Source organism: Capra hircus, chromosome 25 (assembly GCF_001704415.2).
Source record: "Capra hircus breed San Clemente chromosome 25, ASM170441v1, whole genome shotgun sequence".
Taxonomy (NCBI): Eukaryota; Metazoa; Chordata; class Mammalia; order Artiodactyla; family Bovidae; genus Capra; species Capra hircus.
This window is the reverse complement of record NC_030832.1, coordinates 38,723,869-38,748,236: the sequence shown is the minus strand read 5'-3', so window position 1 is coordinate 38,748,236 and position 24,368 is coordinate 38,723,869. Positions and strand designations below refer to the sequence as shown.

The 24,368-nt window shown below is 47.6% G+C and overlaps 1 protein-coding gene across 3 annotated transcripts in view; it reads left to right on the top strand.

Moving 5' to 3' along the window:
- The window catches only part of LMTK2 (lemur tyrosine kinase 2), a 74,617-nt gene continuing 53,715 nt past the window's right edge, over positions 3,467-24,368 (top strand). For 2 of the 3 annotated variants that reach the window (XM_018040576.1, XM_018040573.1), the window contains exon 1: positions 3,467-3,865. In XM_018040576.1, the coding sequence (XP_017896065.1) occupies positions 3,781-3,865 (85 nt within the window). In that variant the 5' untranslated portion in view covers positions 3,467-3,780. The remainder of the gene's footprint in view (positions 3,866-24,368) is intronic. The other variant, XM_018040575.1, reaches the window with a different exon arrangement.

Here is a 24,368-nt window from a genome sequence, read left to right as displayed (position 1 = left end):
AAATCCTGTAACTTATCTTGCGGATAGCATTATTCATTCATTCATTTTACCATATTGGTGCCCTTCCCCTCCTCCATAAATGGGTGGTGACTCTAGGCTCTGAATGGCCACCACTTCCGGTGAGCTGTCCTTGACTCAGCTGTAGACAAAGAATCTAAGAGGCAACAAAAGGTGAGAATGTCACACAAAGGCATTTAGGAGGAGAGTTGGGGATGAGGTGTGTGGCCTTTGTTTCAGTGGTGGAGGACTAGGAAGAGGTGATTTCCAAGCTGTGTGGTCTCTTTATTTGCTCAGAGCTGAATTAAAGTAATGCAACCACAGAAGGATTCAGGTCAGGAATGGGCAGTCATAGGGACCTTATGGAGGGTGCCCTATGGCAAGACCAGTAACAAATGGTTCTCTAGGGGGAAAAGAGCTCTGATTGGTACTGTTTGCCAATTTCCATGGTGTAAATACTCAAGCTACAGGCATGATAGCATAGGAGTCAGAGTTGGCAAGAAGTGGGCAATAATTCAGTGTTATAGAGCATTTCTGTTGTATAGCTATGATAGATGTAAATAACCCCGAAGCATAGATAACAGTAAATGTAGTAACATAATTGACTTTTTAGTATTTGTAACCTTTGCTTTTAATAACAACTTTGACATATAATTCACAAACCACAAAATTCACTCCTTTAAAATGGATTTTAGTATATTCACAGAGTTGTGCAATGATCACCATTCTTAATTTTTTAGAATATTTCAAACAGCCCCCAAAGAAACCCCATACCTATTAGCAGTCAATCCTCATTTCTTGCCTTGGCCTTAGGCAGTCACACACCTAATTTCTATCTCTGTGGATCTGCTTAACCTGAATACCTTATAAAAATGGAATCATAAAATATATGAACATTTGTGACTGGCTCTTTTCTCTAAGCGTATGTTTTCAAGGTTCCTCTATGTTGTAACATGTATCAGCATGCCACTCCTTTTTATTGCTGTATAATATTCCACTTCAAGGATATAACATTTTGTCAATTCATTCAGTTGATGGACATTTGTGTAGTTTCCATCTTTTAGTTATTATAAATAATGCTGCTGTGAATGTCAGTGGACACGGTTTGATGTGGACATATGTCTTCACTTATAGTAGGGATATATCTAGGAGTAGATTTGTTGGGTCGTGTGGTGACTGTGTTAATATTTTGAGGAACTGTCAGATTATTTTCCGAATCGGCTGTGCCCTTTTATATTCCCATCCACAAAGAACAGGGGCTCAATTCCTAAACATTCTCCCCAACACTTATGATTTTCTGTCTATTTATATACCACTGACAGGACCCTTATGGATACCACTGCCAGAACCCTCTGGATTCACCCATTCGATCCAGCTCAGCCCTGCAAACATTTGGGGTACCTGCTGAATGCCAGATCCCCAGAGATGCACGCTTCTCCAGTACTTAACAAAATCTATATCCCCGTGAATCCAGCCCTCAGCCTGAGCTTGCCGGCAGGACAGACAACGGCTGTGTCATCATTCAAGTGGTGGCTTGGCTTAAAAGAAACACTGCAAAGAACTGAGCGCAGGGGAGAATAGCCTTAGGAATACTGAAGACATGGCTCCTCGCTTTAGGGATCCAATCCTGAGTTGTTCCAGAGGCTGTTTCGTGACTCCTGCTGCTGCTGCTGCTAAGTCGCTTCAGTCGTGTCCGACTCTGTGCGACCCCATAGACGGCAGCCCACCAGGCTCCCCCGTCCCTGGGATTCTCCAGGCAAGAACACTGGAGTGGGTTGCCATTTGTGACTCCTAGAGGAAACTGAACAAAGCAAACAGGTTCTCATTTGCTTTGTAAATTCTCTAACTGGAAGTCTTCAAGACTTCAAGAGAAGTACTGGGCAAAGGTGTGAGCAGTGAGGCAGTTTGTTGGGTAAAGGTTTCTATCAGACACCGTGCAAGGGATGTGTACCTTAACCCTCTTCTGTGAAGTGGAAAGGAAACACGTTTTCTAAAAACCTTTTGGGCCACTTGAATAATAACGAAACCTGCTTTGGGATTGTGATCTGATGTGTTGTGGTTGGAGTGCACTTTAATTATGATTAACAACCACGAGGATTATGAGGCAGGGCTTTGGCTGAGCCAGCACTGCTGTGAACACATCCAGGGACTCCTCCCTGGGCACAGTGTGAGCACTCCCCGGCTCCCTGAAACTCGAAGTCCGGAGCTTCCTGATCCCAGTAGAAAGTAGAAGCACAACAGGTGACTGTCTCGTTTCTCGACCTTTGCCTTCCTTTCCTTTTGTACATAGAGATCAGCAGACAGCCATGGATACTTTAACCCAGCACTTCCACATTCCAGCTATTTGTTCACTTAGGTGTTTACTGTCTTGCCTTATATGTCCAACAAATATTCCCTGGACATGGTCTGTGTGTCCTCAAGGGATCAGCACCGCAGAGAGCTGGCATTCAAGATGGACTTGAGGCGTCCGGAGAACTGGGGAGGCCCCCCTGCAGCCAGTTGGTAGCGCCCCATCTGATAAGATTCAAGTCAGTCCCTCTCACGCACACACTGGACTATGAGTGCGTTCTTTGGAAAAGCCCAGCATTTTCCCAGCTCCCAAGCTTCTGCTCATTATTATTTCTACCTGGAAAATAATTCTTTCTGCAGTAGGATGGTCTCTCCTCACCTGCTGGCTGGGCCTTGTCTCTTGGTGGGGAGAGGCAGGCATCCAGGCCAGGCAGTACTCCTGTAGAGAATGCCTCCTGGAGCCAGGCCTCCCACCGATGCCAGGCACCGGCCGCTGACACGTGCACCGTTCCTGTCCTCGGGGAGCTCACAGTCACAGGAACAATACAGCCTGGCAGCTGGGATAGCAGTGGGGCCAGGGCCACAGCAGGGCACTAGGAGATGACAGTCATTTCTCCTGGGGTTGGGAGAGGCCTCCTTAGATGACTGCATTCTTCAGGAGAGTCTCCACCAGGGAAAGGGAGCGTGCCAGGTGGCAAAGAAAGGACAGGAAGGGCACTCTTGTCAAGGGGAACAGCTTGAGCTCAGGAGCTGAATTAGCGGGTGCGAGGGGAGACAGTATTCTATTCTTGTCGAACTGAAATAAAAAATCCCATAGTTCCTCCGTGGCTGAATAGGTCAACCTAAGAAGAGTCTAAAACGCCTATTTACAAGTAAAAAAGGCTAAAGACAAAAGGGGCCTATTTTTACACGTTTTTAAAATACGGAGAAAAAAATTCAGGACGGATTCTGGATGCTTTTCATTGTCTTCTTATACTTACCTTTAAAAAAAAATTTTTTTTTTTAAAATAATTGCTGGCATCACCTGCTGCCCATGCACGTCTGTGTCTGCAGGGGGCGCACCGGCGGCCACCGTCCCTCAGCCAGGGCGGTGGGCGGGGCCTCCAGGGCCAGTGTGGAACTGACGACTGGCGGGACGGGCTGTCTATCACGGCGTCCCGCCCCCCCTCCCTACGTCACATGACGCAGCCCATCATGGCGGTGGGAGCGCGGCCGCCGGGGCCCGCGGCTCCGGAGAGCGGCTGCCGTTGCTGCTGCTGAGAGGCGGCGGCGCGGGCAGGCGGACGGGCGGGAAGGATGGTGTTTCCGAGGTCGGAGCGGTGGGCGCGGACCAGGAGCCGGGCTGAGGTGTGGCTGAAGCGACGCGTGCCCGAGAGCACCCGGCGCGGGTGCCGCTGAGGCAGCGAAGGGAGGCAGGACCGACCGAGGGACAGACCGACGGACAGGAGGGAGGGCGACCCGAGAGTCGGCCCCCGGGGCCGCGCGGCGGGCGAGATGCCGGGGCCGCCGCCGCCGCTGCTGCTGCTGCTCCTGGCCGTGGGCCGCGCCGGGGCCGCTCCACTTCCGCAAACAGGTGCAGGTGAGCGGGCCCGGGGCGGGGAGCGGCGGCGGGGGGCGGCCGGGGAGGAGTCGGCGGGCTCGGCCCGGCCTCGGCGCCGGGGAAGCGGAGGGCCTGCCCGGGGCGGGAGGCCTGGCGGAGCCCGTGCTGAGGCGAGGTTCTGCCGCAGGGGCGTGAGCTGGGGGCGGGCTGCCTCTCCAGGGCCGAAGCGGGGGCGAGGCGCTGCGGATGGGGCTCCGGCGGAGGCTGCTGGCCGGGAGGCAGCCCCCAACCCCTCCCCCGGGTAGGCTGCGGTCCCGGCTCTGGACCTGTTGCCCGAAGGTCCTCAGCCTACATCGCTTCCCGGCAGTTCAGCTTCCTTCCCCAGATGTCACCTGCCTCCTGTGCTTTTTTTCCCCCTCACATCTTATAATAAGAACCGTTTCTTAGCCCTAATCGTACTTTTAAATACAAATGAGTTTGGAGAGCTTCGCAGAGTTTCCTTCGCTCCCTGCAACTCTTTCCGAAGTTGTCAATTGATTTCAAAACGCTGTGCTTTTTATTCGAATTGGATCTCTGGGGATGAGAAGGAAGCAGCTCTATAAATATCTTTATTTTAGGAAGCCAGTGATTAGAGTAGCAGCCTTTGAATAACTATTGACAAAATGGCCCAGGGGGTGATTGAAGTTTCTATTTTAGCTATGTCAGTGTGTGATTTTCTTTTTATTTTTCTCCCATCGTTTTCGTTTGTGGTTTATTTTCCCCGATAAAACTTCAGTCCAGAAACGCACCTCAAGTTGGATAATTTTTTTTTTAAGGAAAAAAATAATCTAGGCTAATTTGGTGTTATCTGCTGCTGCCGATCTTTGAATTGAGAGAAGACTGAAATTTCACAGAATCATGGGATTTTAGAGATAGAAGAGGCCTTAAAGAAAATTTAGTCCAATTTTTACCGTTTTGCAGTTGAAGATAGTGAGGCTCTGGGGGTCCAATGACCTACCCAAGGTGACACAGCTAAATTGTAGGTGGAGCCACAAGTAAAACCCAGGTCTTAGATTCCCCTAGTTGTGTGATTTTTCTCCTTTACCATATCAAGTCTCTTAGCTGTTTAGAATACTCTTGAGGTCAAGAGTTATTTTAGAATGAAGTTAACTGGGTACAGAAAGTGGAAGGTACTGTCTCTAGAAAAGACATTTTTCAAGCACATCTACAATGGAAGCTAAATATAATTGTTTACAGAGACACACCAGGTTATGTCATTGAGTGCCCTTTAGTGGAGTATTAACTGTTACCATTGTAACATACAGTGTATCACTAAATTTCAGCCACTGCCTTAAATCAGATATTTGTGAGGTGAACGCTGTTTTCTGATCTGATAGATAAAGAGTGAGCATTATGAGGAGTGTAGGCAGCCCGGGTAAGAGTCCCTGAAAGTACCTGGGAAGTTATAAAAGGCTATAGGGAGGAGTGTCGATGTTGATATGGAGAGATATTCATGGTGAAATGGAAAATTGGCTGCATAGTAGGATAGTGGATAAAGAATATGGATGCAGACGGGATTCAGGAAGTGTCCAGATGACTTTGCAGTTCATCGAACTTTTGCATATTTTGGGAAACATTCTGTGTAGGAACCTTTGGAAGTGTGTCTGCCTATAAATCTCTTAACATGTATTTTATTCCCTTCTTTTAAAATTTTATGGAGGTACGAGTAAAAAAATTGATGTTTTTGTTGGAGTGAGACAGAGCAATCCGGAAAATTAATCTGTAAGTAGAAATGTCAAATCTTGGCATTAAATAAAACATAAAGAGCTATTTGGTGCCATATACCAGCTCTTGTAGATTCTCCCTTCGTGTTCGTTGCTTGGAGGGTCTTATGGTGAGACTTGCGGCATATGGTGACAAGTACCTGCCAGGGTTAAATTCTTGGGAAGGATGCACAATCTCACATAGATCTGGCAGTTTGTATTTCCGTTCAAAAGAGATTTTTAATGCTGGTAATGGAGATGGATTCTTGACCAAGATGTATTAGATCAAGAGAAATAAAGAAACCTTTGAGCTAGTCCTGGTAAGTGAGCTCGATGATCAAGAAAGAAGAAGCCCTCTGAAACATAGATGGGAGATAAAAAAACAGTTAAACATTGACAACAGTAACTCTTAAAGCTTTTGATTAACTGGGGGCCTGTACTCCTTCCGCAGGGAAGTCTGGCCACTTTCAGATTCCGAGTAGATCCATTGTGTTGGGTCTTTGCCCCCTTGGTCTTAATGCTGCTTAAAGTTCTAACTAGTTAATAGTGTTTTGGAGAAAGCATGGCTTATCAACAATAGGTTGGAAAAAATACTTGCAATTTAGCCTTTGCCATGGGGAAATGAGATGGTTAACTAAAATTTGGCTTTTAAATTGAAGTTCGTTTATCCAAAGATTTCTTTGTCATCCAAAATCGTTTCTAGATTCTGAAGTTGAAAAAAGATCATTTACCCATCAATCACGGTGAGCTTTGTGAATATGCAGATTGCCTTTGCCATCAGGCACGAAGGCATTTCTTCGTTGAATTGTGGCGGTGGATCTCTTTATCACTTACGTCCCTTATGTCCTCCCTAGGGTGGGGGCTCCTTTTCTGAGAATCTGTGTTTCTGCAAGGACTGGTCCTCACTTAGGAAGCTTGCGTAAAGAGAAGACCACTGTTACTTACACACACACGCACGCACGCACGCACACACACACACACTTCAGTTGGGGGGGGGGGTTCCTTTTCTGAGAATCTGTATTTCTGCAAGAGCTGGTCCTCACTTAGGAAGCTTACGTAAAGAGGAAGTCCACTGTTTTTTACACACGCACTTCAGTTACCAAACTAAGATGACAGTTAAGTCATTCCTACCTTTCTTCTCTTGGAAGATACTTAGGTGCCTTTTGCAAGACTCTCTGAATTCACATCATAAAGAAAGATCGGGTACACGTGAGGCATTCCTTCAAGTCCACCGCTTGTTATTAATATCAGGATCGTGGTGAGATCGGGAAACCCACTTGCATGTTCTGTGGCATGTTAGGTCGCAGAACACAGAGAAAGCTTTTAGCAGCTCCAGATCCAGGACTTCATGGAAGTCTGTGAACCCGGTGGGACTCAGCTACTGATTAAACAGTAGCTTGTGAAACCTGGGCTTTTATTTTAGATTAAACAAACAAGCTTGTATCTTGAAAAAGATTTCTGAAGTAAAGGAAGTGCTCTTTAAAGTGTGATTTTTTGTTTAACAGCTTCTGAGAAATAAAAATTATTTTCAACAGGTTTTTCGTGCAGATTCTTGTCAGTCTACATGACTGTGAGGCTTGAGATCTGATTTAGGCTGGAAACACTGTTAATTGCTTTCAATTTGTGATACTTTGGGGTTAAATAAGTACTCTTATTTGCCTAGTAATAGGAAATAGGGCCAGCAACTTTGTAGCATCAGCATTGAAGTTATCAAATCTCTGCAGTTTTGCTGTTGCTGCAGTTCTCTTGAAATTTAGAGTCCTTGGGCCCTCTGTGTCTCCTGTGGGCATAGAGATAGCAGCTGTGTATCTAATAATAATAATAATTAAAAAACCACCCTGTTACGTAAATGTCACGTGGGGGATGCCCAGGGTTCTGAAATGGTTAAACAGACGAGTCCTCAAAAAAGTCCTTACAGGCAGGCATATAAAAAGAATTCAGCCCGGTTGGGAGTAAAATTCATGCACCGATTACAGGAGGAGCAGTTCCTGCAGCCAGAACTTGGCCTTTGAAGTTGATCTGGGTGTGAGACCTTCCTCTGCCACTTCAATAGCTTTTAAGACCTTGGCCTGTCACTTGACCTCTCCGAGCTTCTTAGTGCTCACTCAACTTTTTAAAAAGGGATGGTGATGATATTTACCTAAGGGGTTGCTATCACATGGTAGCCATGTCTGTTACAGGTCAGGCCCTTGACAGCATAGATTTCTTTGTAGATTTGGCGGGTCGTCATAGAGTTGACTAATGGTAGGTGCTGTTGTCAAGGAAGGAACTCAGCATGGGAGGTGCTTAAACATGGAGTGCCTGAAACTTACACATGTTTTAAAAAAAAGTCTTTGTTTCTCAAAATAACAAGTTGTGATGGGTGAAGACGAGATCCTTTAGAGAGAAATCTGAAGTATGATCTATAGGCTGGTGTTGTTGCTTCTTGAAATTCACAGCCTTGGGGAATTATGCTAGAAATTTTTAAGATGATCTGGATCAGGATCAGCGTGCTTTTATATAATAAACCTGTTTTTGAATGTCAAGATGACTAAAGCTCTTGGATGTGAACGACTGCTGGTTTTAACTTATTTAAAGGAACCACGGGTGATCTTAGTTGGTTTGATCCCAAACAAAAATTGTACACTCGCAGAAAGCATCCGTGAAGGCAGGAGGTTCACCTGGGCTGAGCCCGGACCAGCCCAGGGCTGAGGTTTCCCCTTAGAAAATGTCATTCGGAGAGATGAATGTGACAGACTTGCTTTCTCTTTCTCTCTCTCTCTCACTCAGTCTTAAAATCATGTGTTTTTGCAGGCTTCTAGCGTTGCTTCACTCCGAAATTTTTATGTATTACTCAGACACGGGGAAAGGGATATTATAGAAAGGAGAAGCTGGACAAGCGTTCCTGGTAGAAAACAGACTACTCTATCTGAGGTGGTTTTTAGACCCACATCTCTCTTTTTCTGCGACTCCTCACATGAAGACGCTGTAAGAACCCTGAGGAAATGCGGTGAAATCTGTGTCGGGGCAAAATATCGGAGTGAAGTATTTTTAAATTGTAGCGAATGACTAATTTGGAACCATGCCTTGGCATTACAGTTATTTGCCACAGAGAGAACAGGCATATCAGAAAAATAACCTCGATCTTTCAGAAGAAGGTTCTGTGCAGAGGTTAGCTCAGTGCAGAGATTGTGAATTTCATTTGACTTTATTGTGATTCAGGTGGGGAAACTTGAGAACAGCTGATGCCAAACGTCTCAGGTGCCTTGAACCCACAGCCTGGTGTGCGCCTTTCCTTCTCCGAAAGCCTTTGCCCTTTCTTCCTTGGCTGCATAACAGCGGTTTGCTCCCCTTCTGCCTCCCTGGGGCTTCAGCCGGCTGGTGGTAAACCTTCCATTTTGTTTTTGGCAGCTTGGCACGTTTTCATTTTACTATGTTATGTTTGTTTGAAAAGGTTGGAGTTACCATCAGATCAGACCCCAGGTGCTGGGGTGGGGCTGGGGTAGCCCCTGGCCTCCAGCCTACGGTCCCCGCTTGGGCATCATTGGGCAGGGAGGTCATCGCAGCTGGGTTTCTGCTGCCCTGGCCTCCGCTCACCCCACTTTATCGCGCTTTTTTTTTGGGGGGGGGCTGCACCAAGAGGCCTGTGGGATCTTAGTTCCTTGGCCAGGAGTGGAACCTGGGCCCTCTGCGGTAGAAGGGGCAGTCTTAACCTCTGGACTGCCTGGGAATTCCCCTCAAGGCACTTTTTTACCAGCTAAATTCATCTGCTCAGAGTTTGCAAAATGTGCTGCTGTGATTCCCATCTCCCATGCTCCGCGTTCTGCTCGCAGTTGCCTGACGCTTCCCCTTGTGTCTCTCAGGTGCTGTCATTTCTTTTGCCTTTTGTTTTTAACCTCTCTACAACCCCAGTTTCCCTACTAAGACCTTTTTCTTTGCCCAGGCTTAGTGATTGCTGGACTTACCACTGGTGGCTCAGATGGTAGAGAATCCACCTGTAATGCAAGAGACCTGGCTTTGATTCCTGGGTTGGGAAGATCCTCTGGAGAAGGGAATGGCAACCCACTGCAGTATTCTTGCCTGGAGAAGTCCGTGGACAGAGGAGTCTGGAGGGCTACAATCCATGGGGTCACACAGAGTTGGACACGACTGAGCAACTAACACTTTAGGGTTTGCCTCCCCTGATGAACTCCCAGAGTGTCCCCTTGCGGGGCAAGAGGTTCCAGGGGATGCAGGATGAAAACGTGGAAACTGGTTTTTCTTTTTGACATTGGAACTTTTAAATTCATTTTCATTTCATCCTTAAACAATGTTGGCTTTCGTGAAGGTATAGGATACATTGGTACGCTAATGTGTTTGTATGATTTTGTAAACAAATTTACAAGAAATGGAAGAAATACAGAGAAAACTTACCAGTGAGCTGTGTCATCAAAAAAAGGTTTGGGTTTGTGGCTCAAGCCTACCATGTGCATTTATCAAATACCACCTTTTAAAAAAAATTGTATACTGGAGTGTAGTTGATTACAATGCTATGTTAGTTTCAGGTGTATAGCAGAGTGATTCAGTTACACATACAGCTGTTCCTTTTCAGATTCGTTTCCCATTTAGCGTATTACAGTATATTGAGTCGAGTTCCCTGTGCTCTACAGTAGGTCCTTGTTCGTTATCTATTTTAACTATGTGTGAATGTGTTAATCCCGAATTCCTAATTTATCTCTCCCCCCGCCTTTTCGTGGTGGCTCGAATGGTAAAGAATGCCTGCAATGCAAGAGACCGGAGTTCGATCCCTGGGTCAGGAAGATGGCCTGGAGAAGGAAATGGCAACCCACTCCAGTCTCTTTGCTGGCAGAATTCCATGGACAGAGGAGCCTGGCCAGGCTACAGACCTCGAGGTCGCAGAGAGTCAGACAGGACTTTTCCTACCACCTGTTTTAAGTCCTGTCTCTTCACCTGGATTGCAAGCCTCAGTATTGCTCGTGTTTGCATGATATCCCACTTTTTGTTGAAGTTTGTGGGTGATGCTGAAGTTTGATGAAGGTGGTGCTGGAGAACTGAGTTTCCCAGACCAGTACTCAAGTGTCCATGCATTAAGATGAGAGGGTGTCAGCTTAGAGCCTCTCATTCTCCTAACTTTACCTTCAGCCAGCCCGGTCCCTCATCCGGAAGGAGGCCGTTTATAGTTGTTTTATTTTTAGTTGTAAATTTTTTCTTTTAGAACAATTCTAGATTTACAGGAAAGTTGCAAAGATGGTACAAAGCGTCCCTGTGTATCCTTTGTCCAGTTTTCCCTTTTGACATTTGTAACAACCAGGAGCTGGTTCTAAGGCACAGTTATTAACCAGCGCCCAGATGGTATCAGGTTTCTTCCCTGGTTCCCTCAGGTCCTTTTTCTTGTTTCGGGATCCCACGTGTGTCTGGTCGTCACGTCTCCTTGGGCCCCTCCAGTCTGCTCCCTGTTTTGGTGATCCTGACACCGTGCGGAGTAGAGGTCGGGTGTTTTGCGGCATTACCCCCCAGCTGGTGCGTGTTTGATGTTTTCCTCGGGATGAGGCTGGGCTGCTGTGTTTGTGTGGGAGGAAGCCCGCAGAGCGACAGCACCGTCCTCCTCACGTCCTGGCGAGGGTGTGTGCTCTCGGCGCCTGGGCCCTGGCCCCTTGGCTGAGGGGCTGTTTGTCTGCTGCCACCCCTGGCAGCCACACACGCCCTCCTCCGTAGCGCCCGTGTGCCCGGCCCCCGTGAGCAACTCATCACCTCCTTGAGGGAGAAGCATCTATAGAACTTACTCAGGATTCTGTGTAGGAGATTTAACTGTTCTTCCCGTGTATTTCCTTGTTCAATTATTTATGTGAATATGCACATGAGGATATTGATTTTTACACTTTGGGTTGTAATTCAATACTGTTATTTATTTTGCTGCTTAAATGGGCCGTTGGGAGCTTTCAGTTGGCTCCTATGTCCTGCAGACACATACCCATCTTTTTTTTCTTTCTTTGTTCTCCAGCCCTGTGAGAAGCTGTGGCTCCCCTGCTCCGGTCCACGTCTCTAGGGCTTCCTTTTATTGGAGGGTGATAATAGAAACCGGGATCTGGGCCCCAGATTTGCCCGCTGCTACTGCGATGTTTATAACAGGGTTTTGATCCTCTGCTTCCTATACCTAATGCCAGGTGCTGGGAAAAGAGAGCAAGCGAGGGATTTGGTGGGACCAAGGGCCTCTTAGGGAGGGATGGACGACTGGGATGGACCCTGTGCTTGTTGGACCCTGTCACTTGGCCAACTTTTAACTTTTTCTTAACACCATCGTAAATACTACACATCCCGTGCTTGTGGTATAATGGTACTGGCAAGAAATTATTTTTAGAGCAAATATTATTGTTGGAAGCTTTTATTTACTCTCTCCAAGAGCAGCCTCATCTAGAAGAAGATGAGGGAAACCTTGTAAGCTTAAGGCTACAGTTAGAATTACTTCAGGGAGTCTTAGCAGCTTTGGAAATTGTTGAACGGGATTATAGGTAACTCCTTTAATTGGTGAAAGTTCAGATGAAATGTCCAGGGGCAAGTCACTTGAAGAGCACAGAGGGCTGGAGCCTTGCTTTGATCTTTTCACAGAGCTTTTGGTTTCTTTTCATTTCTTTATTATGGAAAATTTCAAACAGAACACAGAAGTAGGATAATGAATATAACGGACCGTCGTGTGCCTGTCACCCAGCATCAGCAGCTTTAAATTCATACCGTTGCTCACTTAGGCCTTTTTCACCTGCCTGGTGGCCCCCATTGGTTTGATATCAGTCCTGGCCATGGTTTCAGTTCAGCTGAAAATGTTTCAGGAAAAAATAAAGCTGTTTTTATAAAACAGAGTCACTTACATCAAGATCAGCTGGGTGCTTGTAGAGATGCAGATTGGGGGCCCCCAAGCGCACCAGCTGGATTGGAGTTCTGGAGGTTGGCCCAGAAGTCTGCGTGTGTAATACTTCTGTGGTGATTTCTCCAACCCCGCAACACGAAACGCTCGATCGTGCTGCACGCGCTCCGCGTCGTTCAGTCGTGTCCGACTCTTTGTGACCTCCTGAACTGTAGCCCGCCAGGCTCCTCCTCTGCGCGTGGGGCTCCCCAGGCAAGAACAGGGGAGTAGATTGCCATTCCTTCCTCTAGGGTATCTTCCTGACCCAGGGGTTGAGCCCACGTCTCATGTGTGTCCTGCCTTGCAGGCAGGTTCTTTCTCACGGAGCCACCTGGGAAGCCTGTCTTCTACTGGAGGCGAGATAATCTCAGTTATTTAATAGGAACCTGTTGACTTGGGGAGCTTGTGAGACTCAAGGAAGAAAGAACAATTTAAAATTTAAAAATTAATGTCAACACCTAAGATCTGACGAGATCTCTGCTCCTGGTCACTGTACGTGAATGTTGTTCTGAAGAATCTTCCTGTGAGAAGTTACGTGTGCCATAACCACAAAGGAATGCACAAACTTCAGGGCGGAAAACACACCACCTACCACTCCAGAGGCCTTTTTTTTCTTTTCCCCCATGATTTTAACCCATTCTCTGGGAGGCAGTGTGAATAATAGCCTCTTTACATTTTAAAAATACTCTGTATAAGTAATCAGTAAAAGAGCTGTGAGCTGGTGGCCTGACAGACAGTTGCCAGCGCTGTGAGCTGAGCACCTTGTGGTGCCGATGGGCCTGCCCTGGCCTGCCGGGTCTCAGCCCAGACCAGCAGGGAAACTCGGCTCAAGCAGGTGGAACTCAGGACGCTCCCGGCTCCCCAGGTGACAGGTGTGCACGCCGTGTGAGAGCCCCTGATTCTCCACCTACAGGACAGCGGTGCAGTATGATAACCATGTTGTTAACACTGTACTATAAAAAAACAAGTTAGTTTTTCTCAGCCGGATTCTTTTGGAATAGCCTCATATTTGTAGCCCATTTTGTATTTTTCAACAGGTAACTTTTTTTTTAAGCTTGTTGATGTATTTTAATGTATTTGCTGTGAGTGTATTGATATGTACAACGTATGATGAGCTAAAGAAAGAAAACTCGCTCTCAAAACGCTTCAGTGTGACAACTGTATAATGATTTGGGTTTGATTAAGAGCATCATCGACCACACACACCAGTACAGATAATTTTGGACTTTTTTTTTGCAACATGTATGCCTAACATAGGAGAAAAGAATTTCATTTTAAGCTTCTAGGCTACTGATTTTTGAGAGAGAAGTTGCTCTTAGCCCAAAGTGAAACCGCTGTGATGTCAGTTTTAAAAACTCATAGGTTTTTTTTTTTTCCCTCTTTGAGGTCCATGTTCAAAGTCCATCCTGAAAATGTCTTTTTTTCCCTTTTTGCTACACTGAACAGGAGGCTTGCGTTAACGTGCTGTAATTGCAGCCTTTAATTATGGTGAGTGAACCTCTAAGCCATTCTGGACTTAGAAGCCAGAGGTGGATGAGTTTGCAGTTATCCTGCACATTTGAAATATCTCCTCTGACCAACCAGTAATTGTAAAATTCTGTAGCTTCAGCTTCTTACTACAAAACCAAAGGTTGTGATCTACTGGTTACCTCTCAGATTAGCCTCTGAATTTAAGTTTAAAGCATCTTTCACGCTGCAGATTCTTCCTCAGAACCCCCCATAAATTCAACCTGCGCTCCTTCCAGCAGGAAAAAAAATTCCTTTTTCCCAGGGCTGCCTGGCAGCATGCCTCCTGGAGCGGTCCAGGGTCAGCAGCAAGTGTTACTTTCCAAGGATGCGGCCTGCCGATTCCAGGCCCAGAACCCCCCCGCGTGCCTCCCCCCGACTCTGACTTCAGACCGTTATTAAAACGCAGCGCACCCGGACACTGATTGCTGGTGAGGCGCTGAAAAATAACAAACTTAACGAAAATAGTGCCCTGAGAACACTTCACCAGAGGCCTGCTGCCAGGGTACACTCCAGAAGCCTGTAATTCAACTTGGTTTGCTTTAAAAAAAGAAATTAACTTCAATAAAAGGTTCTCAATAACCAGTTTTCACCATTTTTCACTCACTGTTCAAGTGAGACACTTGATGGACTCGTCCAGGTTTGGACTTATAAAATCTTTGTGTGAGAACTTTAGAGCAGAAAGGCCAGTTCTCAGGAGGGGGAGGTGGGGCCCAGGGAAGGGAAGCAGTCGGTTCAACGCCGCCGTGGAGCCGTCGGAGCCCGACTTCCTCGTGGCCGAGGGGACCTGGCGCCCGCCCGCCCAGCTCTCGGGCGCTCGCCTCGATCTTGCAGGACGCTTTGGTTGGAGTGATCAGCGTGCATGGCTGCTCCCAGTTGTTTTCCCTCTGGATATTTATTTCCGTTTTTTAATCTCAAAGTCCTGGGTGAAATTCAGAGGTATCTATTGTTTAGTTGACCCTTGAAATAGTAAAGATAATTCCTTATGAGTTAGGAGACTGACATGCTGACTTCCATAATAAGGCTCAGAAAAGCACATTCATCTTTAGTTGTTTTTTTTTTTTTTTTTTTAATTTGTGGGAACAACCACTGCTGCCTCCGAGTTGAGTTGCAGTGTTTAATTAAAGGTGATAAAAAATATTTCTGACTTGAAAGAAGTGTAATCATAAACTTGTAAATCCTCACTTGTGAACACGAAAAATACTTTAGGTGCTGTGATTAAATCAGTGCTATTGAGGCCTGGACCCTGTCAGGAATCTGCTGGAGGCTGTGGATCCCAAGAAGAGTGCTGGTGAGCAGATGGCTTGTGTACACATGGTGAAGCGTCTTGGGCAGGTGTCAGGAAATGTGCCTGGCGTCCTAGACACACTTTCCTCAGCTCTGTAAGACCAGCGCCTTGATGGGTGCCCTTGACCCTGTGGTTCCTCAGCTCTGCTTCCTCCCAGGGCTCAGGCAGCTGCAGCAGCTTCCGGGTTCTCTCCTGGACCCTCTCCTGGTTTACTTATAATAGATGACTATTTAACGTGTATGTTTTGCTGCATCATAGCTTTATTCTACTTTTGAATAACTTTGTTAGTATAAATTTTCAGTTCAGTCGCTCAGCTGTGTCCAACTCTTTGCGACCCCATGGACTGCAGCACGCCAGTCCTCCCTGTCCACCACGGACTCCCAGAGCTTACTCAAACTCATGTCCATCGAGTCAGTGATGCCATCCAACCATCTCATCCTCTGTTGTTCCCATCTCCTCCTGTCCTCAATCTTTCTCAGCATCAGGGTCTTTTCAAATGAGTCAGCTCTTCGCATCAGGTGACCAAAGTATTGGAGTTTCAGCTTCAGCATCAGTCCTTCCAATGAGTATTCAGGACTGATTTCCTTTAGGATAGACTGGTTGGATCTCCTTGCAGTTCGAGGGACTCAGGAGTAGTTAAAAAAAGCACAAACCATTCTTTCGGTAAAAGTGCAAGCCATTCTTTCGGTTCTTTTGCTACTGATCATCACATTCCTTTTCAGGTCACTTTTTAAATGCCGTCCTCCTCTGCGTTCTGAGCAGCTTGGGCCCCGTGTCTCCATCTGCCTCCACAGCGTCATCGTTCCTGTTTGACCGTGTTTCTTCATCCCATTCCTTAAATTTTGTCCCCTGGCCCAGCGCCTCTGTTTTCTGTTCCGTTCCCCCGTGCTCTCTGTGTGTATAAGTTAATGCACGTGCATGCTTTGAAAGTGGAAGTGTTCCGGGGCTTATGATAGAAATAGCCCAGGGAGCCCCTGTCCTGGCCTTCCTCATCCCACTGCTCCCCCTCATCTTGCTGAAGAACAGGCTTAAACCACTGTTCCTTGGTTTAAGTAGATACTGAGTTTCTACTGTGGAAGAAGAGAATGTATGTACCCATATACTCTTCCCCTTCTCAGCATCATTATTTACACTTCTTGGTTAAATCAGCACTCAGCGTTCATATTTTTGTGACTACAGATTATTCACAGCTGGCCCTATCGTGTTTCTGATGATTAAATTTCTCCGACATGTTTTGTGTTTCCTGGATGTTGTTGTCATTTCCTGAGTTTTTCGTGAATGTGTCATCCATTTGTCCCACCCTCCTCAGCAGGAGTTGACTCTCCTCTCGGTGGCTGTGCCCGGGCCAGGCCCAGGCGGTGGCTCTGCTGCCAGGCCCGTGGCACCTGATTTCCTGCCTGCGTGCCCTCGGTTGCCCTCCTGGGATGGGAGCTTTGGGGACTGCCTCTCTGCGTTCCGGAAAGTGGCAAGGCGATGCCTTGGTGTGAGTTTTTGCCGTTCGCCCCACTCACCCAGACAGGTGCTCTGTGGGTCTCTTGAATCTGGAGAGTGGGTGTGGTTCCAGAAGAATCTCGTCACACATTTCTAAAAATTCCTTTCCTTTTCCTCCGGGACTTCTCTTCGTTCAGTGTTGGGCTCCTTGGAATGAGTCTCGACGCTCCTTTTTGTTCTTGTTTCATCTCTTCCTGCTACTCTGTGGCTGCCTTTGTTTTTTTTCTATTACGTTTTATTTCCAGGAGTTTTTCCTCCCCACTCCCTTCTAAATAGCATCTTCTCATGAGTGCAGTATCTTCTCTTATTTCTGAGGGTATTAATTATAGTTTTGTATAGTTTCTTTTCTTAAAACCCTTGTACCGTCTGTGTCCTTCAAGTCCCCCTTTTCTCTCTCTGGGTCTGTCACTTGCTTTGACTGTTTTTCAGGAGGGTTTTCTCAGACGTCAGGTCATCTTTGAGAGCCTGCCTGTGTTGAAGAGTGAGGGGCACTGATGGGAGGTCCTCCATGACCCCTCCCCTCACACTCTGTGTCGCCCCTGCCCCCAGGTCCTGGGCATCCCCGCCCCACTGCCCTGGAATGAGGCGTGCTTCCCGCTCCCCACTCATCCGGGCATCACCCCGTGGGAGCTCTGTGACCTGGGAGAAGCAGCTCTGCCTCTCTGAGGCTCATCGTCTTCTCTTTAGTGTGGGGCTTCAGACAGACAACCCTCCCAAAAGGGTTGTTGTGGGGCTGGGTGAGATTAAAGCAGTGCCTGGAACATAGTAGGCACTGCTAAGTGTTAGCTATTTTTCTAACCACCTGGGACCAAACCACCATCATCTCTCGTGTGAACTCCCTAATATGAGAATGTGTTCCCTGATGACTTGACAGTCTCCCCTGCTTTATTTTTCCACATGGCTCATCAGCATCCCAGGTACTGTATGCTTTTTAATTTGCTTGTGGTCCATCTCCCTGCAGGAGAGCAGAAGCTGCAAGGACAGGGCTCCGTTCTTCCCACTTCTGTGCTTCTGAAACCTGCAGCGGTGTCTGTCCTGCAGGAGATGCTTGGTGAACACTTGCTGAATGAGCCAACATCTTGGGGGTTGGGGTCGCTTCCTGATGTGTGAACATCACAGTTGGGTGATGGAATAGCCATTTCCATGAGAGAGACACTGTCCCCAGGACTCCTCTGATTATCTGTAGGTCTCTCGTCTTGGGCTGGACGCCTAAGTGTCTGGAGACACCCAGTTGTATTGGGTTAAATTGTGATTAGGTCTGTTTTTCTGTATAATATAAAGACAAAAACCAGTGGGCATTCTCAGGTAGGAAACCCTCAGGACTCTTCCCTTGATGCTCTGCAGAACCTTGTCCAGTGGTGTGAGCAGTTTCCGGCTTAGTTACGAAGGTAGCGCTTTATTATGGAGCATTTTGAACATTTGTGAAAATAGAAGAGTACAGTGAATTTTCTGTACCCCTGCTCCAGTCCATCCATCCCTTTGGCCAGTCTAGCAGCAGCCAGACCCCATCTGCTTCCTCTCTGAAGAGAGAAGTTTTAAAGACACTTTGCCTGGAAATGTGTTTTAATTATATTGGCAAGAGTTTTAAGTTAGACCTTAGGAATTCCTGTCAGAAAGGTTCTAAGACCACTCGCTTCATCAAGGTGTTGTAGGACATTTTAGAGAAACAGATGGGCACGTTTTCCTAGGATGTTAAGGGTCAGCCCTGCCTGGGAAGTAAGGAGCATCTAGGTCGTCTCTCGTTTCCTTTTTGGCCTTCTTGTGCAGAAAGTGCATTAGCTAAGTGTTGTGAACACAGTACTGCCATTGACTTGCCTGCACTATGCTACAGGCTTCAGCGGGAGGTTGCATGGAAAGACTGAGCGTCCCTTTCCCCCGACCTCGGGGGTGCACCGAAGGGGCCGGTTGTAAGGGACGAAGCCCCGGGACACTGGCCCTGCGTTTCTGCTTCTCGGGCCAGAGCTGCCTGGCGGTGAGCTGGCGTCCCGGATCGCAGGGAGGTCCTGACGCAGAGTGTCACAGACACCCGGCACTGTGGATGACTCCGCACCCCAGCTATGCCGTCACCCTAATTGAGAGTCGGGTTCGTAAAGTGTGGTTCCTGCTGCCATTTCCCTGTGGTGTGGGGCCTTGGCCTGGCGGGCGCCATCTAAACCTGCCATTCCCTTGGCCGTGCCGCCGTTGCTCTTTTGTGGTAGCCCCTGTCCTAGTCAGTGTTTTTAAAATTGGAATGAAACGAGCCTCTGATAACAGATTTAATTGGAAACGGCTGAGAGAAACAACAGCTTCATCTGAAATGATCTCATTCCCAGGTACTCAAAGCGCACCACGTCTCTGCAGGTGAGAGAACAGGGGGCTGGGCTGAGCTTGGAGAGCACGTCACTGATGGCCACACAGCATGGTGTGTTCTTCAGGGCTGTTGATGTCCTGGCTTCGGGGTCTTTGTGGAACCTCTGATGTATCCACTTCATGTCAGCACACTACTTGCTATTCTGTGTGGTGGATATATTTAGTGCTGGGCTTCACTTTCCCTGCCTCATATTGGAGTTTACTGGGGAGAGTCTAGAGTGTTGAATGTTATTATAAATAAGTGTATTGTTAGATTGAGAGACCAGGAAAACCTTTAGTGACTGAAGATTCCGTGTACAGGAGACCGTTATGATAGATGGGTCTATAATCTTGAGGTGTTAAATAAAAATGTGTGATCTGCTCTGGTGGTCTCAATGTTTTTCCTCAAGTAGCATGATGACAATTCATTCGACTTGTCTCCAGGGAGGAGAGCTACTTGTCAGGATGTTGGGAAAGGAGGATGGCCTGGATATCAGGACCGGTTTGGAAGACTGCTGGTCCTTCGCTTCCCCGAGTTCCGCCTGGTCAGTCCGGTGGGCACCAGCTTTAATTGTCAAGTGGACACCGGAGTGTCTCACGCATGTCTCCTGAAGGTGAGGGTGGAGAGCAGAAGGGTGATGCACGTGTCTGACACTCACTCTAACGGCCGTTCAGTGTGTTCCCTTTTTCACACCACGGCGTCCTGGGAGGCCAGTGAGGAAGGGGAAGGCAGCGGATACTTGTCTCTGGTGCCGACAAGGAGGGGTCCCCTGCCAGAGGGGATGGTGTTCCTAAATTAATCCATTTACCATGTTAGGGGCCCAACTGAGCCCCCTCCAACTTGGGAACGTGACTGACTGTATCGGAGGACCAGGCCTTTGAAGAAGTGATGGTGTTAATTAATTGCTAACCCAGTATGCCTGGAGTCCTCACTCGAAGAGGAAGTTTGAACACAAGGAGCCATAGGATGCTCGCTGGGAGGAAGCGGCGAGCCCTCGTCGAGGAATGCAGGCCCCGGGCGAGGCCTCCGGAGGCGGCCCCGCCGGCCTGGGGCTTGGGCTTCCAGCCTGCAGGGTGTGCGGCGGTCGAGTCTTGCCGCGGAAGCTGCCGGCCGTGGTGGTCCGCGACGGGGCCCGGGCAGGCTGCCGCCCCGCGTCCAGACCTGCGCAGAGCTGGCGTCGCGTCTGTGAAGGCGGCCGTTGAGGTTCCCGTTCCCGGTGTCAGAGGAGGCCCCAGGGGCTCCTTGTGTGCGGGGCCTCCCCGCGTCCGGCACCGTGCAGGAGAGGGGCCTCCGAGCCTCCTGCTGCTGCAGGGCCGGGCGGGACGCTCTGGCGGCTTCGCGGGAGAGGAGATGTGCGGAGAGCGGGGCGGGTGGGGCAGATACTCATCACAGGAGAACGTCGGTTCGGGGAAACGCAGCTTTTAAGACCTGGAAGAGCTTTGCTAAACTCTTAGTTCTGCAACGCGAATGGACAGGGGAAGAGTGTGTGGGGAACTGGCGTGGGCGGGGGCGCCCCAGGCTGCGGACTGAGAGTGTGTGGTGATGGGGAGAACCCTTGCTGAGTAAGAGCGCAGGTTACTCAGGGAATGCTACTTTTTGGTCTTATTTGTTTGACCCTGAAAGTCTGAGTTTATCCTGTTAACTGGTAGGTCTATGATGGATTTTGGGGGAAGGGGAGAAGGTGAACTGGAAGGCTGAGGTGAGAGAGGGTCCATCTGAAAGGACTGGGAGCGTCTTTGCTCCAGGTGGAGAGCCTGGCCAGGGTCTGGAGGGCCGGGGACTCTGCAGGGCTTGTTAAGGAGCTTGGACTTTGGGCTGATGAGCTGGGAAACCCTTCTGTTGAGACGGATGAGAACACAGAGCACCCCTGGCGTCCTCCCTGGAGGCGCCGTCTGTGGTCCCTGGTGACCTCATGTGACACTGTCCCGACCTGTTCTCTTTCTTGCTGGTTTTTTTTCTTGTTTTCATTTAAACATACGCAGATGGGTTAAACTGAACACCCGTCCCAAATTCATGCACTGAAGCCCTAACCTCTGGTAACTCAGAGTGTGACCTGGTTTGCAGACGGGGTCTTACAGAGGTGATGAGGTCGTGAGGAGGGCTGTGGTCCAGCATGAGCATGCCCTTGTGTGCAGGGGACATTTGGATACAGAGATAGACAGGCGTCAGGGGAAGGCCATGTGAAGATGCTGGGGAGCCGCAGGCCGTGTCCCACAGCTCCGCGGAACCAGCCCTGCCCACCCTTCATCTGGGGCTTGCAGCCTCCAGAACTGTCTGTGCCAGTTCGTGGTCCGTGACAGCGTTTCCAGCAAACTGACACATGGATTGTAAATTGTTATAGCTACTTTTTTTTTCTCCCCCTATTTAAGCTTTACTTAATAGATGTGAAGAAATTATTTAATACATGAAAAACTTCAAACACACATAAGACCAGACAGGGGCTACAGTGAGTTCCCATGTTCGTACCTTTCACCCAGTTTGAATCTGCTGGAGGCCAGCTTGCTTCATACTACCCCCATCACTTTCTCTACCATCATACTACCTTGGAGCGAATTTCAGACATAGCTAAGTAGGTCACTATCTGTAAGAGGTTAAGATAACTCTTAAAAACAGAAGTAGTGTCGCATTCTTCCCAGGAGAGCTAGAACCATGCTCCTCTCAGGCGGCCACTTGTCAGTGCACAGCTTTCCAGCTGTCTCAGTGTTGTCTTTTTTTTTTTTTACGGTTTTGAGTCATGTTTCAGATGATTCTGAATCATGTTTCACCTGTACATTGCACTTGGTTGGTATGTCTTTCTTAAACTCTCTTCTAATTCCTTCTTCATCTTTCTCTCTCTCTCCTTGTAATTCATCAGGTTTTTCTCCTTGAGTGTTTTTCGTAGCCTGAATTTTGCTGGTTATGTTCTTGTTTTGGAATTCAATACATTCCACTGTCCGCTTTATTTCCTGTTAATTGGTGTTTAGAGCTGGAGGCTTGGTCAGATACAAGTTTGATATTTTGTTACTATTGGGTGGTTCTGTTTTGGCTGTACTTCTGTAGTGGGGGATACTGTGTTTCTCCATCTGGAGGCTCCTAATGGCAGATTGTCTTTCTGAATCATTGTTGTTCAGTTGCTAGGTTGTGTGCAGCTGTTTGCGATCCTATGAACTGCAGCACACCAGGCTTCCCTGTCCTTCACTGTCTTCCTGTCTGTCTGCTCAGATTCATGCTCATTGAGTCAGTGACGCCATCCAACCATCTCATCCTCTGTCACCCCCTTCTCCTGCCCTCGATCTTTCCAGCATTAGGATCTTTTCCAGTGAGTCAGCTCTTCACATCAGGTGGCCAAAGTATCAGAGCTTCAGCGTCAGTCCTTCAAATGAATACTCAGGGTTGATTTCCTTTAGGATTGACTGGTTTGATCACCTTGCAGTCCAAGGGACTCTCAAGAGTCCTCTCTAACACAATTCAAAAGCATTAATTTTTTGGCGCTCAGCCTTCTTTATGGTTCAACTCTCACATCTGTACATGACTACTGGAAAAACCATAGCTTTGACTATATGGACCTTTGTCAGCAGAGTGATGTCTCTGCTTTTTAATATGCTGTCTAGGTTTGTCATAGCTTTCCTTCCAAGGAGTAAGCGTCTTTTACTTTCATGGCTGCAGTCACCATCCACAGTGATTTTGGAGCCCCAGAAAATAAAATCTGTCACGGCTTCCAATTTTCCCCCTTCTGTTCACCATGAAGTGATGGGACTGGATGCCATGATCTTAGTTTTTTGAATGTTGAGTTTCAAGCCAGCTTTTTCGCTCTCCTCTTTTGGAGAGGCTCCTTTGCATTATCAGCTATTGGTAGTGAATGTCCCATCGTGCATAATGCTCCCTGGTGATTCAGACGGTAAAGAATCCACCTGCCAATGCAGGAGACATGGGTTCCATCCCTGGGTGGGGAATATCCCCTGGAGAAGGAAGTGGCAAGCCACTCCAGTGTTCTTGCCTAGGAGACTCCATGGACAGAGGAGGCTGGTGGGCTATAGTCCATGGGTTCGCAGCGAAAGAGTCAGACATGACTTAGTGACTAAGCAGCAACAACCATGAAATACTATGATTATTATTTTTTTAAAACTATTTTAGAATGTAAATACTATTTTTAGCTAGCAGGCCATACCAGAACTAACAGTGGGCAGCGTTTTGAGCTATTGGTAGTGACCAGTAGTTTCCTGACCAAACTGACCATAGTTTCTTGATTCCTTTTCTAGGCTATATATACCTGTGACATAAAAGGATATATCCATTTGGTCTTTTTCCCCTTTTCTGGCCCAGAGTTCCTAAAGCCCTGGGCATTTCCTGACTGGGAGGAATGATAGCATCTGTTATTAATGACAAGCCCCTCCCACCACACCTGAATTTATGTTAATGAAGCGAATGTTCAGTTCAGTTCAGTCACTCAGTCGTGTCCAACTCTTTGTGACCCCCTGGACTGCAGCACGCCACGCTTCCCTGTTCATCATCAACTCCTACAGTTTGCTCAAACTCATGTCCATCGAGTCAGTGATGCCATCCAACCATCTCATCCTCTGTCCTCCCTTTCTCCTGCCTTCAATCTTTGCCAGCATCAGGGTCTTTTCCAATGAGTCAGTTCTTCGCATCAGGTGGCCAGAGTATTGGCATTTCAGCTTCAGCATCAATCCTTCCAATGAATATTCAGGACTGATTTCCTTTAGGATTGACTGGTTTGATCTCCTTGCGCTCTAAGGGACTCTCAAGAGTCTTCTCCAACACCACAGTTCCAAAGCATTAATTCTTCAGTGCTCAGCTTTCTTTATAGTCCAACTCTCACATCCACACATGACTACTGGAAAAACCATAGCTTTGACTAGATGGACCTTTGTTGGCAAAACAGTAATCTCTGCTTTTTAATATGCTGTCTTGGTTGGTCATAGCTTTTCTTCTAAGGAGCAAGCATCTTTAATTTCATGGCTGCAGTCACCATCTGCAGTAATTTTGGAGCCAGAGAAAATAAAGTCTCTCACTGTTTCCATTGTTTCCCCATCTATTTGCCATGAAGTGATGGGACCGAATGCCATGATCTTCGTTTTCTGAATGTTGAGATTTAAGCCAGCTTTTTCACTCTCCTCGTTCACTTTCATCAAGAGGCTCTTCAGTTCCTCTTCGCTTTCTGCCATAAGGGTGCTGTCACCTGCATATCTGAGGTTATTGATATTTCTCCCGGCAGTCTTACTTCCAGCTTGTGCGAGTGTTGGAACGAATGTTGGCAGGTCCCTAAGTAGCTTCAGGATGGGGACTGGCGGCTAGAGGAAGGAGCTGTG